We start from the raw sequence: 17,167 nt of genomic DNA, 5'->3' as shown, positions 1-17,167 counted from the left end.
AGAATCATTTAAATTTTTAGATAGCCGATTAAAGTGAGTTTTAAATTAAGGATAATATCTTCACCTGCATCATTATAAAGATAATCTTTATTGAAATATATATAAAGTTTTATAAATTGGAATTTCAAAATAGAAATATTTTTTGAAAGATAATATCATACCAAATAAGAGTTCAAGTCGTAGTAAAAGAGTCACGTCGTAGCCAAAGAATAGTTTATATTGTGTCAACCTTTGTGCTTTGCCATAAATATGAGTTATTATTTCACTTTGTGGCTATTTTTAGGTTCCAATGACACCAATGAGAATAGTGCAAAAATAAAATTATCACTATGAGATTTGAGAAAATGTTAGTCTTTTTTCATGTAGTGTTTCTTAATTAATATTTAACGATTATCTATAATTATTTAAAAGGCTTAAATTTTAAGGTTATTTACATATAATTCAAATAACTCAGATATTTAATATGGTTAATGTCAAATATCAAATATCAAAATGGAGTCATACTGGAAAAAAATAATTCACTAACTAATATTTTTTTAAATTTTTTAGATAGCCAACTAAAATGAGTTTTGAATTAAGGATAATATTTTCGCTTATATTATTATAAAAATAATTATTATTGAAAAATAAAGTTTTAGAAACTGAAATTTGAAAAAAGAAATATTTTTTAAGAAATATCAACACACAAAATAAGAGTTCAAGTAGTAGTAAAAGAGTCAAGTTGTATCCAAAGAGTCATTCATAGTCTCAACATTTGATTGTTTTGCCATAAATATGAGTTATTATCTTGCTTCCGAACTATTTTAGGATCCAATGACACCGACGAGAATGGTATCAAAAAAGAAAAATAAAAGAAATTGTTAATTTTTTTTATGTAGTATATATTATTAATATCCAATAATTATCTATATTTATTGAGAAAGTTTAAATTTTAAAATTATTTACATATAATATAAATAACTTAAATATTTGACAGGATTAATGTGTCGCATTCGCACGGGTGCTGATACTAGTTATTAAGTAAAACCATTATGATGGACTTTATTGCCTTGATCTTGGGCCCGGGCTCAGCACAGGCTTTGCAGGACTAGTGTTTTAATATAGAAAGAAACAGACAACTGAAAAGTTAATGATTTTGTCATAGCAAGTGTTCTGTAATTGATTTTTACTGCTTCACTTTTCGACTTGAAAAATGAGACGACAGAGAACAACGATATCAGCATCGCAATAGAAATTGAACGTTAACAAGACGCGATCAAGGGTCCATTCAAGATTCTCATACTTTATTTCCTTTTTCCTTTTTCTAATTTCTCTCATTTCGAAAACCCAACTGTGTACTCCTTGTGAATTTCTTGTGTGAAGAGATCGAAGAAATCGATGATATTACTGCAATCTCCCTCCAGATATCTCCTTCAGATCTTGTCCAATCGCGTCCAGAAGTAAGCTTCTACCATTTCACATTTGCAATTTCCCCCCTTTTTTACACTTTTGCGGGTCAAATACTCAAATTGTCGGTTAGGGAAGTGTGGATTACATTCTGCTGTTTTTTCTTTTTGTTGGAGTTGATTGATTACAGCTGCTATGTTTGCTGCTTCTGCAAAGTTTTTAACTCGTTATTGTGCTTTGATTATGAAGATGAAGTACTTATATGCATCTGTAGGAATTAGCATTTTTATTGTTACTCTTATCATAAGCATAAATTTGCAGTCTTTCAGTTGCACCTCCAATATGGTTTCCAGTTAAATCTTTTTCTTAATAGCTCTCGTTAAATCTAATAACCAAAGTTTGTTGGACATTTGATAGAGACCAAAAGTGCTTACTTTTGGCAATCTTAAAGAACCAAACTGCTCAGGATTATAACAGCTGGTTTCTTGATTTGTCCAATTGCTATGAGCCTTATTCTTTCGCTAATTGGTGTATTGAATATGCTAAAAGTTTTGAAATGTGACTTACCTAGTTTACTGATCCTTGAATCTTCCAAAATTTTTGACAGTCTATATTGTGCAAGTCAGACCCGATATATCTGTTATTATGTGAATAATCTGTAGCAGATGCTGATAGCACATCCTTATTTTGCAGTCTTGAGAAAGGAGTTGAACTGGATTGCCAATGGGTTGAATTTGATGATATCCGTTACCATATTCAGGTGAGTTATCATCGTACAGAAGTCATGTGATCACTTTTCCTTTTTTTTTCCCCTACTTTTTTTCCAATCGAAAGAAAAGAAAAGAGCCTTCAAACACATATGTCATTATTTTGAAAATGTTAGTTGAGATGGTGATATTTTTATCTTGGTATGCTGTCATCTTTTCGTCTTCTTGAGCCGAGGGTCTTTCGGAAACAACCTCTCTACTCTCTCGGGTAGGGATAAGGTTTGCGTACACACTACCCTCCCCGGACCCCACTAGTAAGATTTTACTGGGTCCTTGTTGTTGTATGCTGTCATCTTCCTAGGAAATGAAACAGAACGATGTACTAATATGTAACATATTCTGCAGGCTTCAGCGAAAAATGCAAATGTCCTTCTTCTTTCAGTATCATTGCCCATACCACCTCCAGAAACTGTCCTGTTTGGTGGACTTCCACTTGGAGCATTAGAAGCCATAAAAGCAGCATATGGTGTAGTTGCACAAATTCTTGATCCTCCAAGAGATGGATTTAATCTCACACTTAAACTGAACTTGTCAAAACTTCCCCCAGATGAAGGTTCTGCAAGTTTCCTCTTTAAGGTCATTATGAGCTTGCCATAACTGCACTGAAGGATATAGTATATTAGTCCAAACTGCAATTACTAGAAAATTTGGAGGTCCTTAGTTGTGAGGGTAATCGAGAAATAAATGTGACTGTCGATTTCATATTGCATGTCTGTTTTACAAAGTCTTTTTTTTCCAATATAAGTCAAGAACACTCATTATAAGCATAAATTCACATTCACACACACACACACACAGGGAATAAGGTTTTTCTTCCGTTAAAAATGAGAAGGAAACACTGAAATTTTAAGTGTGTATGGGTTTTCCAGTGTTTCCTTCTCTTGGAGTTCATTTTTGTTTCTGGACATGTTACATCTATTCACCATTGCTTAAGGTTTGTGCTCATTTTGAGCTCTGATCAAAATTGTACTCATTCTAAATGAATTGATCAATATTGTACTCGTTCTTTGAGCTTTTAAAAGCAATGATATATTGTCTGAGCAGTGGCATAGTATAACTGTATATTTTGTTGTATTATTATGTAGCATTTACTATTGGCATCGTATTGAATTTCTGTTCTTGTTTTTTGATGTATATATTTGTTGGTTAAGTAAGTAATCTTTTAACAAAAGGGTACAATTCCAATGCACCAGCTGTATAGGAAGCAACTATACAAGCTAGAGTTTTTCTCTACAAAATTGACCTAGTCATCTCTAGAAGTTGGTTATCCTGTATTGCCAAAAAGGAAATGACAAACAAAGTTATCTGAATGTTGAGCATGGGACTTCCGTTCCTCATAAACAGACCAGTGGATTCTGATTATTAATAAAGAAAGTTTAACTGTGGCTAGCAATACAGAATCCAGCTTATCCATTTTCCCCTGAATCCCGTTCTATCTTCTTGTAATCCAGAAGTTACATTTCCCATGACATTCAGCTTTCTCAATACTACCTTTGCCCTAGGCCCACTTCTTTAGCATGTTGAGCCTAATCTCACTAAAGGGTGCCTAAGCCCTGAAGCTCGGTGAAGCCCAAGTTGTGAGCTTTGCCTCGCTTAAATTGGCGCTATAGTGTAGGCGTCAAGGTGCTAAGGTTTGTGCACCTTCACCATTGGGTATTGCCTTCAAGGGCACGACAACAAATATATATATATATATATATATATATATATCTATGTGTGTGTGTGTGTGTGTAGCTTGATGCCTATCATTATTATTATTATTATTATTATTATTATTATTATTATTATTATTATTATTATTATCTATAGTTACCTCATGAACGCGGGATGCTTCGTTCACCGGGTTGTCCTTTTTTTTTTGTTGGTATCTATAGTTACATTTCTTGTATTACATTTCTATTTTTTTTTATGGTTTCTTCATTGGCACTTTTCTTAAAGCCCATGTTTAATTGCGCTTGAAGCTCCAAAGGACTGGCACTTTTTTGCGCTTTTCACTTTTGGCTACTCTGAAGTGTTCAAGCGGAGGCAATCGCTCCCTTTGAAATAAAGAAAAACAGCCCTTGCAAAATATAAATCTGTGAGTCTGTGTGCCATGGTTCACTTGGATAGGTGTTAAATGTTTGGATTCACCTTAGGTTAAAGCTCTTTGTAATATATTTCCTCCATTTACTTTTCACTCCGTTGCATCCATTTTCTGTAATGGAAACTATGAACCTTTACTATTTACAACTTTTTTGAATACCATAGCATTAAGCGTTTCATTGGACCTACTCTTGTTGTTATGAAGTAACAAACTTACCTAATACTAACCATACCTCTACTTTTAGCACAGCCCTCCTCACAATCCGATGTATATTTTTGTTGTTAATTCTTGAGCTGGTCAAACTAAGGACACAAACTTGGGATGGTAGTACAAGTCAAATGTGTAGCATTTAGTTTTTCATATGAGGTGGTGTGCTTATTATTTCAATTCTCTTTGAATTTGTGATCAGTTATATGTAGTGTACTAATTGTCAGGAAGAAGTCTTTGATACTTCTAAACTAGGTTATTGTCTATTTCTTGCTGAAAGTCTTAGTTACAATACTGGAATACACATTGTAGACATGTCAATGTAGAGTGCTTATGATATTTCTTTCTGATTGTAGAACACAAACATGCACTCTTGACAAAGATTGCATCAGTGAGGGAGGTAGTAATGGGAGCCCCACTGAGGGCAGTTCTAAAGCATCTAGTTTCAAGGACAGTTCCTTCCGATCTAGGCAAGCCTGTTGCGCTGGTTCATAGGCCGAATGAGTCTTTTTTCCTTGTACCTCAGGTGAGTAAATTTATCCATTTTAACACATGCACAAGATGTGGTAAAAGTATAGTTCATGTGTATAGGCTATAGTTTGATAAACATGAATCCATTTCAAAATGCTGCGGCGAAAAGTCTATAGTTTCTTCAGTATGAATCCATTTCCAAATGCTCAGCATAAACTTTGTGTTACATTGTTGAGCTTGGTTACCGTAGCTAAAGCAACCAACCAACCTTTTGACAATATTCCCATATGGATCTCTGCCATTCTACCTTGCCTCATGGACCCCAGAGGAATCCTGCCACATCCAAGTTCTGCTAGCATGTGTTTCTTATTTGTTAAGTGCTTTTGAACTTGTATCTGTGTTTAGTTCCCCCTCCCCTCGTTTGTTGATTAATAGACTTGAACTTTCTTTGGAATGCATAATTACTCTTTAAATATCTGCGTGAATTTGAGTTCAAGTTCTCTTCTCTGTATGTGCTATTTCCTCTAAGCTGACTGTATTAAAAATAATCTTTATTTCACAGCCTTTTTTGGTTGACCATTAAGTACTGGGCAAGTTCATGCTGTTAGTCTTTCATCCTCATCAAAGTTCTCTCTCTTTGCCATGCTAAAAGGCACATTGTTAGTTATTTTAGTATCTATCTCTGAGGAGCCTATTATGTATTCAGATTAAATGATGCTATGTGCTGGCTGTTTGCAGGCAGACAAGGTCACTGTCATATTTCCTATGAGATTTAATGATTCTATAGATACCGTTCTTGCAACTTCCTTTCTACAGGTAATACCATACATATTTTAATGTGTTCTTGTATCATTTTTATCATCCCAATCCAAGAAAATTAAAAGGTGTGAGGACTGAGGACTAAATAGCTTCCATAAAAGTAGTATGATAGAACGTTCCTTTTATTTTTATTTTGTACTAACGGATTACTGTGGTAGAGATTCTGATATTTGAACATCCAAATTCAATCTTCATCCTATTAGTTTGAAGATTGTTTTGGAATTGGATACAATATGATTTGTTTCTTTGTATCAATTTGCTTGTCATCTTCTATCATTTTCTAGTAAGAGTGAGGTTTATTATATCATTTGTGATACCAAAGAAACTGTATCTGTCTTCCAGGAAGTCCGGAAGGTGCAATGATTTGTAAATGGGTTTATTGCGTTTGCCAAAAAATCCAGCTTTTTCATTTGATTTTGTTGCAAGATCTTTTCGTGCTTCTCTATCTTTATTGGGATATTGTCCTTCTGGGCTTAAAGGAGTAGGGTGGCTCACTTCTGAAATTTGATTTTCATCAGGAATTTGTTGAGGCAAGGCGAACTGCTGGACTTAACAATGCCCCTCCTTGTTTGTGGTCTCCATCTCCTCCTCAAGAACTGAAGGAAGCTTTTACAGAAGCATTATCTGCTAATGCCGGATTTGTTAGTTTTGGTAATACTAATTATTTTAATTAGTTATTCCGCTGATGTTTTGCCATTTCCGTGACTTCAACTTATTTTTTGACGAGCAGTCATTTTTCCTCGCCATGTGGAAGGCAGAAAACTGGACAGAACTGTTTGGAACCTATCAACCTTTCATGCTTACGTGAATTATCATGTTAAGGTGAGATTTCCTGACCAAAAGTTTCTTGATTGTGTCAAATTAATGTATCCGTACTTGATGCAACACAATTCATGTTGTCTTATGTTTGGAAGGCCTCCAGTGAATCTTGAATTTATGCTATAAATGAGTTCCATCAAGGACGAATGCATCAACCTTATAGAAGGATTTGCTGACTAACAACTTTCAGTTTTTTTTTCTCTGGCTAATATCATAGACAAGGATTCGTCATTCAATGAGAATGTTTATGAAAGCCTTTCATTCTTTGCATCCATGAAATTAGACGATCCCATGGTGGATTCTTGGCATTATATGTGGTGTTACCTTATATATGTTAGGAAAATATGAAGACTAAATTCCACACGTATATATCCCACTAGCTGAAAGCTGCCTGTAATGATTTCTAATTCAGGCATTTGTAACCAACCTGTATAGTGTTCCTGGAGAATTGGTAGTAGACCCACTGGGTTCCTTCAATACATTTACAAACTTACTTGGATTATTTCAAAGAAAAAATAAATCCCAAGTGAGGTGATCAATTTATGGCAATTAATGAGCTTTTCATAGTTTTCATAACACTCGCGGCATGCCTCAGAAGCATTTAATATGATATTAATATTTGTGCCAAAACCGATATCCTAAACTCAATTACACTGATGTTTTCCTAAACAGTGTTCTGAATGCTTCATGCATACTCGAATGAGGCGTCAGGTGGAGTCATTGATACAGGTAATTGCTAATCTTTCATTATAAATTTAGAAATAGTAGATTAGCACGTTTTAAGTTGCTGTATTACAAATGTACATTTGGCAAAGTCTTCCCACAAAGAATACTAATTGGAAAATTTGCTAAATTTTATATTCGTGGTTACGTTTTTGATTACTTTGTGCTGAAAGAATCACCAAACTCGACAAATATTTACTGTTAGCACTATGTTACACCGCAAGGTTGTTTCAGAGATGATTCTTCATGCAATCTTATCAAAATGTATGAGTTTGTTTCTCTTGGGCATTGGATGATCTCTGTTCTGTGTTTCCATAACATGTTCATCAACGTCTTTCTGGAAAAGGCTAAATTGTTTTGTCTAATTGGAACAGAAAGGTTAAATCTGACTCGCCCAAATGTATTCCAATTACTTTCTGCTAGATCACTGATCCTTTTCCTTTTCTCTTTTTATAGGTTATGAGCTGATGTAGTCGTCCATCCTATAACATTCTTTCTTTTGCTCCCTTTCATTTTTTTGTCCTTCCCTTTTGGGTTCTTGGCGAGGGGGCTAAGGTGGGGGCCAGGTTAGGGCACTATTTTCTGGTACATGTTATTTATTCCTTCGCTTTAAATGCATGGAAGCTTTTAGCCATTTAGAGTGAATATATAACAACAACAACAACAATCCAGTATAATCCCACTAGTGGGGTCTGGGGAGGGTAGTGTATACGCAGACCTTACCTCTGCCCTGGGGTAGAGAGGCTGTTTCCGATAGCTTCCTCCCTCCAAGAACTCCCCACCTTGTTCTTGGGGTGACTCGAACTCACAACCTCTTGGTTGGAAGTGGAGGGTGCTCACCACTAGAGTGAATATACACCTCTTTGTTAATATGTCCCTCATCTATCCTTCATATGTTGGCATATCCATCCAGCTGAATATACCATTTCATAGCTCTTCCCTCAATTCCATGGTAATTTGGATCAATTTAAAAGATTAGTTTATCTTGAAGAAATAATAGTAGCTTTAATTTTTGTAGGCTTTATCATATTTTATTAGAAGAGTTTAGGTACTTCTTTAAGTAGCTCTCAAGGGGCAAAGGAGATAAAATATAAGCGATTGAAGATCCTTATTACTACATAAGTCCCTCAATCAACACCACAACAACAACTTGTTGGGAAGCATGTCAGACTAAGAGAAGGAAAAAATAATTAAAAGCTAAAAGCAATAAATTCCATAAGACAAAACAAAGACAAAATTTATGTGGTTTGACAATTTTTGCTTATTGCACGGTCACACAGAGAATAACTTTATTGATACTGAAGAGAAAGAAGAATTGTGAGGGATGGTCTACAAATGAGGAGGGAGATGCCTATTATAGGTAGAGAGATCAACTAAATTTTCCTCTAAGATGTGAAGCGCGGCAGGACGGCACCGCAATTGTTTGCTGAGTTTCTTTCTTTTAGATTTGCAGTCTTTTTCACTCTAACCCTTTCTTACTTTCTTTCTTTGTCTTTTTCACATGTCTCTTTCTTTCTTTTCTTTTTCACATAGGTTTGTTCGCATCAATATATCAGTTGTCGGGGCTAATAGAAAGAAAAAAATAATTAAAAAAGAAAAGCAATAAATTTCACAGGACAAGACAAGATTTATGTGGCTCGGCAATTTTTGCCTACTCCTTGCCACACCAGAGAATAGCAAATCTTTTGTTTTAAATATTTTTCTTTGTATAGGAAGGGGAGATTGATGGGAACAGACCCATGTGAAAAAGAAAAGAAATGAAAGAAGAAAGAGACATGTGAAAGAATACAAAGAAAGAAAGGAAGGGTCAGAGTGAAAAAGGCTACAAATATGAAAGAAAGAAATTCTGCACACCATCGCAGTGCCGTCCTGTCGTGTAGAAATTTTCTTTTTGTGTTTCATATCTCAGAGGAAAATTCAGTTAATCTCTCTCCCTATAAATAGGCATCCCTCACAATTCTTCTTTAGGCATCCCTCACAATTCTTCTTTCTCTTCAGTATCAATAAAGCTATTCTCTGTGTGGTCATGGAGTAGGCAAAACTTATCTTGTGAGATTTATTTGCTTCTCTTTTAATTATTTCTTTCTTCTATTAGCTTGACACGCTTCGCAACACAACTATAAACAACTACTAAGTGCTAGTCCCTTGCAAGTTGGGGAAGTCCCTCAATCAATAAGGATCATAAGTTTAATGGACAATAGATAAAAAAAGAATAGTTGATGCTAACTTCTACGTGCCTGAAGGGGTACCATGAGCCTTGTGTTGTAGCTTTTTGTCTGAAGGGGTACCATGAGTCTTGTGTTGTAGCTTTTTGTAAACTACTGTAAACTTTTGAACAAGATCTACAAATAAAAAGTTTTTGTATGGGGTGGAATGTTGGCTAGTCAAAAACTCTCATGTCCAGAAGATGAAAGTGGCGAAACTGGGGATGTGGCATACTAGGAGAGATATGATCTGGAATGAAAATATTCAGGATAGGGTAGGAGTGTCTTCTGTGGTGGACAAGATGCGGGAAGCGAAGCTGAGGTGGTTCAGGCATGTGAAGATGGGAGGCCCAGATGACACAATGAGGAGGTGTGAGAGGTTGACTATGGTGGGTTTTAGGGGAGGTAGAGGTAGGCCAAAGAAGTATTGGGGAGAGGTGATTAGGCAGGACATGTCGCATCTTCAGCTTACCTAGGACATAACCCTTAATAAGAAGGTGTAGAGGTCGAGAATTAGGGTTGGAGGGTAGTGGGGTAGTCGAGCGTTCTCCAATAGTATTTGTACGCAGTCTCGTATATTCTTATTCTTAGATTTGTAGTGCTACGTGTTGTTCTTTCTCTTCGGTCATCTTAGTATTAGTATTTTACTGTTGTTGCTGCTTCTTTTCATGGCTTCTACATTACCGTATTCCTCTTTTGTTATTGTTGTGCTTATGCTTTCTTTGAGCCGAGGGTCTATTGGAAATTGCCTCTTTACCTCCACAGACAGGGGTAAGGTTTGCGTACACACTATCCTTCTCAGACTCCACTATGTGGGATTACATTCGGTATGTTGTTGTTGTTGTTGTTGTTGTATTTATAATTAAAAGTTTAACTCTTTACTAAAACAGTAATGTGGTTGCGTTGATTAGGTGTTGGGAAAGGTACTTCAAAAGGAGTTTTTAAGATGAGAATGATTGGCTCTGGTAGTTGGTAGTTGTTTTAGGCTTGTACCAATGTTGATGTAGTATTTTTTTTATAAGTAAATTAATCTTCATAAAGAAAATAATAGGTAAATTAATTTAAAGTAGACGAGCAATAAGGGATGTTGGGACAAAAGTATATCCAAAGGAGAGAACTTAACAGTGTGGGTAAAGAACTAAGAAAGTCAACTATGGAATTCGGCTCTAATACATGTGCCGTAGCTTTATTGCACCAAAAACTAAAATATACACTTGATCTTAAGATAAGTACATTATCCTTCTTTCCTAGCATTTCTTTTTCTCCATATAACCCACCATACTACCGCTGGAATTGTCTTCCAGAGTAAACCCAATTTATGCCAGGAAAGCAAGAAGTCCACAGTGGGATAACATTCGGCATAGTTGATGTAGTATTAAAGGATAATACTACCCAATTGATGTAGTATTAAAAGGATATAAAATTAGGTAATGTTGATATTCAGTATTGTTGAGTGTTGCCGGATCAATTTTAAAGGAAGAGGTTCAACTAAATGAAGGATAGAAAAAGCTCAAGAGGCATAGATTGCTGTGTGTATATAATAGTCAAAATTCTTGGTCTAGTTATGCCATATTACCCTATTGTGTTAAATAACTTGTCTGTCAAGCATCTTTTAACTGCTGAAGGTGAGGCGGGCACCAGCAAATGAAATCTGTTGGGTTTGTTGGCCTAAGGTGTTTATCATAGAACACAAAAATTGCGTACCTCATGTGAAACATATTGTCTGCTCTTATACGAGACATCTTTTTTCTTCTCAGAACTATTATGAGACGGACATATCTTAAAAGGGATTGCCCTTATTTAGCTGCCTAGCTGTATATTTTTCTCGTAGCGATGGCTGATGGCTTCTCAGAAGTTTTAAAAGGTTCAGTTTGAAATAGAAAAGGTCCGGATGATATTTAAACATGAAAAACTCAACACAACTTCTAGATAGTTTTGCAAGTATAGAGGCCATGTAGAATGTGCACGGGTATGACATACTCTATAGTCAACACATGTTAGAAGATTAGGATTTATCAACGTAAAGAGTACAAGGGGTTCACTGACCTATATCTACTCAATATTGTGGATGGAATTATAAAGCCACAAGAACAACCTAATCTATTCTAGAAGAGATTTGCAGGCACTCCTCATTGCAGCAGTCATCTTTTATGATTATGTGTTCCCAACCAACTCGCTGTTAATGTCATGCCAAGTTCTAGTAAACTCTTCCTTAGCTAATGCTAACTTATTCTGGGACATTTTTGTACGGATGTTCTTTGGTAGTGTTCCTTCTGAAGAACTAGATGTTTGGTTGGAGTTATTTATTTGTTTATTAATTTTTAGATGCACGTCCTCTACAGCAACACTTTTATTAAGTACGAAATCTGGATACTAGAAGCTGTTGAAGTGAACCAAATAGAACACAGGAAGTTGCATACATGCCGTAGTTCATTTCTCTGGAGCCCATAGAAGCTTATGACAGTGTAATGCCTAGTACCTTCGCGGAGTTGGACCTCCTGGTTCTTACGCATTTTCGAAAAAACTGTCGGATGCACCTCGATAATTCGATGTTTCGGCTTGATATTGTCAATTTTGCTTGATATCTCTCAAATTGAGAGTCTCCCCATTAAATGAATTCTGATTTACATCCCTGGAAATCCGTTATTCCCAACTGTAATGGTGCTCTAATTATGGAAAGCTATTTACACCATAATTACACTGATATATACAACTATTCTCCATAATTACACGGATATATACAACTATTCTAATATTCCTAAAATTACATGGAAATAGAAAGAAAGTATTAATTCATGAGCTGGTTCCGTCATGCCAACTTGCTTGTGTTTTTTAATCTTGTAATCAGGCATCAAGCATTTGTATACTCTACATATATGAATTTGGTGAGATCCATGGACCCAACAATAGTGTGAGAGAAACCTTTTAGTTAACTGGGATTTTGTTTTCATAATCTTGAGTGTTGAGCGCAAGGAAAGATTTAGATTGTCAATCATATTTTAAGGTTAAATAAAAGATCTCTTAACATCAACCTATCTAGATAGTCATATGATTTTTAAGTTGCAGAGAATAGCTTTGCGCTATTCAGCAAGATTAATCTAGTTTAAGGTGGCAAAAGAAAAGTTTGATTACATGGAACTTTGCTTCCATGCAACTCTTTATTCAATTTTTCTCTCTTTTAATCTCTTGATTTGAAATGATAATCTCCACACTATTGGTTATTTCTATCTATGTAAGGCACACGTGTTTACAAGTTTTATGTATTCTGTTTCTGTAGCTCTTAAATCCCCGATCTCAAAGGTAGCTAATTTTCAAGGATTTACTATATAATACATGTTTCTCAAAGTCCATATGATCCTTCGAAACATGATATCTGATAATCCTAGCACATCCAAGGACTGAAGTCCTGCACATATGACAGCTTTAATTTCAATTTTCTGTTTTGGCATCACATTCTGCCTACACAACAGCGTTCTTTCGTCTTACTGGCAGTTCCTTGTAACTAGAATGCCCCAGGACTGCTTTCTGTAATTATTTTTCTTGTTTGCTAGTTGAATCTAATTATTGCGAATTTGTAGTTTGCGGAACTTATATTTTTCATAACTATTTTGTAGGCACTTGATCGTGCCAAACCAGACTCTGAGAAGGCCAAACGATCTTCTCCAAGCAGATCATTTAAACGAATGGTGTGTCATTTGCTTGGTTTGATCTCAATAGAAAAACGTTTCTTGTCATCTAATCTATTCTTTTGTTTGACATTTATAGAGCCTCAAGGATGGGAATAACAGTTTGGGTTCACGAAGTTGGAAGTAGAACATCTGAGCATTGAGGGTTACTCGTCCCGAAATTATTGTAGACACAGCCTCTTTTCTAATAACTGCTTTTACTTGATGTTTATAGTTGTCGTTTGTAAATTTTATGGAATCAGCTTCAGTGTTAGATTTAAACTTTGCCATCTCGCTGAAGTTTCAAGTTTTGGTTAGCAGAGTGCATTTGTTTAGGTCATGCGCATGAGTGTAGGATTGCTTTGTAACAACTTGCAATATCCCATTTTACAAAGTTGTTTGCTTTTGCTCTATTATTTGTCTCTCTTGGTTAATATGGTCGTGAGGCGAGACCCTAGAGAAGTGGAGCCATTCTGTCAAGCTTCTTAAGTTTGTTTTTTTGTAGGAATTTGCATCTCATATCTTTTGCTTAAGCGCGTTAGATTTTCTCAAGTGCAAAGGTTATAGATATGGTAGTCATTGTACAGTCCATTATTCATTTGAATCCAAACATTGAGCAAGCAAGGAGTCTAAAGTTCCGAGTTAGCAATTCAAGGGTGTACCTAGCAGACTAAGGGTGTGTTGGGTAAGAAGTTTCTCCAGCTTTCGAATGCTTAAAGTTTGTTTATTCCTTTTTGGCGAGTGAGTTAACATATGAAAATATGAGGCAGTAATAAATTGGCTCTTGAAAAAGCCTTCAATATGGGCAGCTAACTATATCTTTCCCCACCAGTGCCGCATTTTCATTTATTGTGTACAACAATAACCCAATATAATCTCACTAGTGGGGTTTGGGGAAGGTAGTGTGTACGCAGACCTTATCCCTATCCTGGGGTAGAGAGGCTGTTTCCTATAGACCCTCGGTTCTCTCCCTCCAAGAACTCTCCACCTTGCTCTTGGGTGACTCGAACTCACAACCTCCCTTCAATAAATTTTCATATATTGCTAAATCATGAAGCTGTCCTTTTCTTCTTGAATGGATGTTTGCATCCCAATCGGCACTCACTTAACCATAGTAAATTTAGTGTGTTTTACCCAATTCACATGTACACCGACTAGTTTATTCTAAAAAACTTTTGACCTAAGTTCAACCTCCAATTTGACTAATAAAAATACTGATAAGTATAATATACCTGAAAACCTGACGCGAACAAATATTTCATGAGAGGGGACATGTAGTTTTCACAATAGCATCTCTTATTATCAGCACATATATTATCCAGTTAAAATAATTAATACTAGTAAACACTAGGACTAAAATCATAATGACTTTTAGATGACCCCAAAAAAGCCTGACTACCAAAACAAAACTAGCCTATGCTCAAGATAATGTGTTCTACAGGCTTAATCACACACACTAATACACTACTTTAGTTTTACATTACGTCATTGTTCAATTTCTTATAGTTAACATTTGCCAAAAAATAAATAATCATCTCCTGATTTCACCTTTAGAATTGATCCTATGGACTTTCTTTAAAGGAAAAAAACTACCCCGCTTGTGGTGAACTAGGTGAAACAGAACACTATTAAATATATTTAAAATCTACTTAATTAAGCAAAAATCTTTAGGAGGGGGTCATATATAGTTCCTTCATTTTTATAAAGTACGTTCCCATCAAAAGGAAGTTATGTGATCTCATATGTACTGTTAATTTCGTTCAAGTCTAACACGATACGACATCTTGTCCAGTCTAATAAGGACTACAATAATGGTGGGAATGCCACTGAAATTTACAACAAATTGAGCGGAATGTTTTGCATAGCTATTAAATGAGCTTTAGATAAGCAGAATTGAATTCATTGTAAGTCTAGTTGAGTCGTGTGTAAATTTAGTGATCCGAATAATCTTTATTCGCACTATCTAGGGCTCACTAAAGGGGGAACTGTTTTCTCTCAGGAGCTTTTCAATTCCTATGACTAGTGACGGATCCAGAATTTTTAAATCTATATATATATATATATATATATATATATATATATATATATATATATATATATATGATCAATTATTAGTTTTTCTATATAAGTGTATACGGTTAAAACTGGCCCCACCAATTTTACTATTTGACCGAGACCGAGAGTTTGCATTGAAGGATGGCCTTGTAACGGAATAGGACATATCACAAGGATAAGGTACTGGGTTCAGAACCGAGGTACTTGTCAAGATTGAGGCTAGTAGCGATCGAAGCCAAACAAGACAGATATCGAGCAATATTGAAGATAGCACAATAACAAAAAGGCGAGATATCAGTGACTGGTCGAGGATCACGGCGTAAATTTCGGTGACTGGTCGAGGATCATGGCATAAATCTCGGAACGGATCAAATCAGGAACGGTTAATTAGCTAATCATAGGATTTCCTTTTGTATTTAGAGTTATACCATAAGTAGAACTCCTCTACTATATAAAGGGGAGTATTAACCATTTGTAAGGGATAATTCTCACATAAAAAAGCAATACAATTTTCTTTCTTGTTGATACGACTGTTCATCAATTTTGCTTTATTTTTAACTATTTTGGTATCAGTCAGTACGAGGGCATCCTAGAGGGTTGAATTTCATTTCAATACTGGTTCGCTTTATTTTATAGTTCATTTCTGTTATTAATCTTCATATTTGTCTATCGGTATTAAGTGAAATTGCGTATCCTTAGAACCTCATTATAAGTTTAATTGTTATCCAATTTTAAGGGTAAATAGTTTGGCGCCCACCGTAGGGCTAAGGATAATAGTGATTGCTTAATACCAATTTCGATAACACACACTGCTTTACACTTGTTCTCGTAAGAATCTTTGTTTGCAGGATAAACATGTCAAACTCACAAGCAGCACCTACACATGGTGACAACAACCTCTGATTTTATGGGGAAAACGACAACACAGCTACCCCAGGAATCGAGGTGCCTCAGGACGACCTCAAGGGAGCACCAATTGCAAATCCCATCGATGTCAATTCACATGTCGCCTAAATGCAAATTTGGGCGTTAAGCCCGAAGGTAGTATACACAGGGAAGTTTGATCAGGTGGTCGAGGTACGCAGGGCGGAGAAGATGGTGGAGTTAGCCTCCAATTGATATTCGAAATGTTACAGGCTCAACAAGCCGCTATAGCACAACTACAAAATCAACACCGAACACCGAGTAGGGTCGAATCAGAAATCGTTCAAAGGACCGAGCCTGTGCCGAAAAGGTCGAATGCCAACGAATCGGAGACTGATCCCGCCATTATGAAAATGTTCAAGGATCTCACCAAACGGATTGAATCGAGAGAAAAAAAGATCGAGACAAATGACAAAAAAGTGGAGACATACAACTCCCGGGTTGACCAGATACCAGGGGCACCGCCGATTCTAAAAGGTATGGATTCAAAGAAATTCATACAGAAGCCTTTCCCACCAAGTGCGGCACCAAAACCCATTTAGAAGAAGTTCCGAATGCCAGAAATTCCTAAGTATAATGGGACCACCAACCCTAATGAACATGTCACTTCTTATACATGCGCAATAAAGGAAAATGACTTAAAAGATGATGAGATTGAATCTGTTCTACTGAAAAAATTTGGAGAGATCTTGTCGAAAGGAGCAATGATATGGTACCATAATTTGCCGCCTAATTCCATCGATTCCTTCACCATGCTTACAGACTCCTTCATAAAGGCACATGCCTGAGCAATAAAGGTTGCGACTAGAAAATTGGACCTCTTCAAGGTGAAACAAAAAGACAACGAAATGTTGATGGAATTCGTATCTCGGTTTAAGATGGAATGCATGGAACTACCACCGGTCACAGACGATTGGGTTGTTCAGGCCTTTACTTAAGGTTTGAACAAACGGAGTTCGATGGCATCTCGACAGCTAAAGCATAATTTAATTGAATATCCAGCGGTAACCTGGGCCGATGTACATAATCGGTACCTGTGGAAGA

The 17,167-nt window shown here is 36.0% G+C and overlaps 1 protein-coding gene across 2 annotated transcripts; it reads left to right on the top strand.

Moving 5' to 3' along the window:
• The first annotated feature begins 1,131 nt into the window (after positions 1-1,131).
• On the top strand, positions 1,132-13,557 carry LOC104094487 (actin-related protein 2/3 complex subunit 2A). Of its 2 annotated transcripts, none has more exons than XM_009600432.3 (10): positions 1,132-1,439; positions 2,080-2,146; positions 2,499-2,706; positions 4,800-4,969; positions 5,653-5,730; positions 6,252-6,384; positions 6,464-6,555; positions 7,225-7,281; positions 13,094-13,165; positions 13,245-13,557. In XM_009600432.3, the coding sequence occupies exons 1-10, from the start codon at positions 1,378-1,380 to the stop codon at positions 13,290-13,292; spliced, it is 987 nt and encodes a 328-aa protein (XP_009598727.1). In that variant the 5' UTR covers positions 1,132-1,377; the 3' UTR covers positions 13,293-13,557. The 2 variants fall into 2 exon arrangements, with proteins under 2 accessions (XP_009598727.1, XP_018625725.1); XM_018770209.3 differs by having other exon boundaries at positions 1,228-1,439; positions 4,800-4,973; positions 5,657-5,730; positions 13,245-13,314.
• Positions 13,558-17,167: the final 3,610 nt, after the last annotated feature.

This window comes from Nicotiana tomentosiformis, chromosome 11 (genome assembly GCF_000390325.3).
Source record: "Nicotiana tomentosiformis chromosome 11, ASM39032v3, whole genome shotgun sequence".
Lineage (NCBI taxonomy): Eukaryota > Viridiplantae > Streptophyta > Magnoliopsida > Solanales > Solanaceae > Nicotiana > Nicotiana tomentosiformis.
The sequence above is the reverse complement of the archived record's forward strand: the minus strand, read 5'-3'. Positions and strand labels throughout refer to the sequence as shown.

Excerpts from the sequence above, each read along its gene's own strand:
- LOC104094487 (XM_009600432.3), top strand. The coding sequence starts at position 1,378 with ATGATATTACTGCAATCTCCCTCCAGATATCTCCTTCAGATCTTGTCC. Across the intron at positions 5,731-6,251 it reads TTGCAACTTCCTTTCTACAG|GAATTTGTTGAGGCAAGGCG; the intron begins GTAATACCATAC and ends GATTTTCATCAG. Across the intron at positions 7,282-13,093 it reads AGGTGGAGTCATTGATACAG|GCACTTGATCGTGCCAAACC; the intron begins GTAATTGCTAAT and ends ACTATTTTGTAG.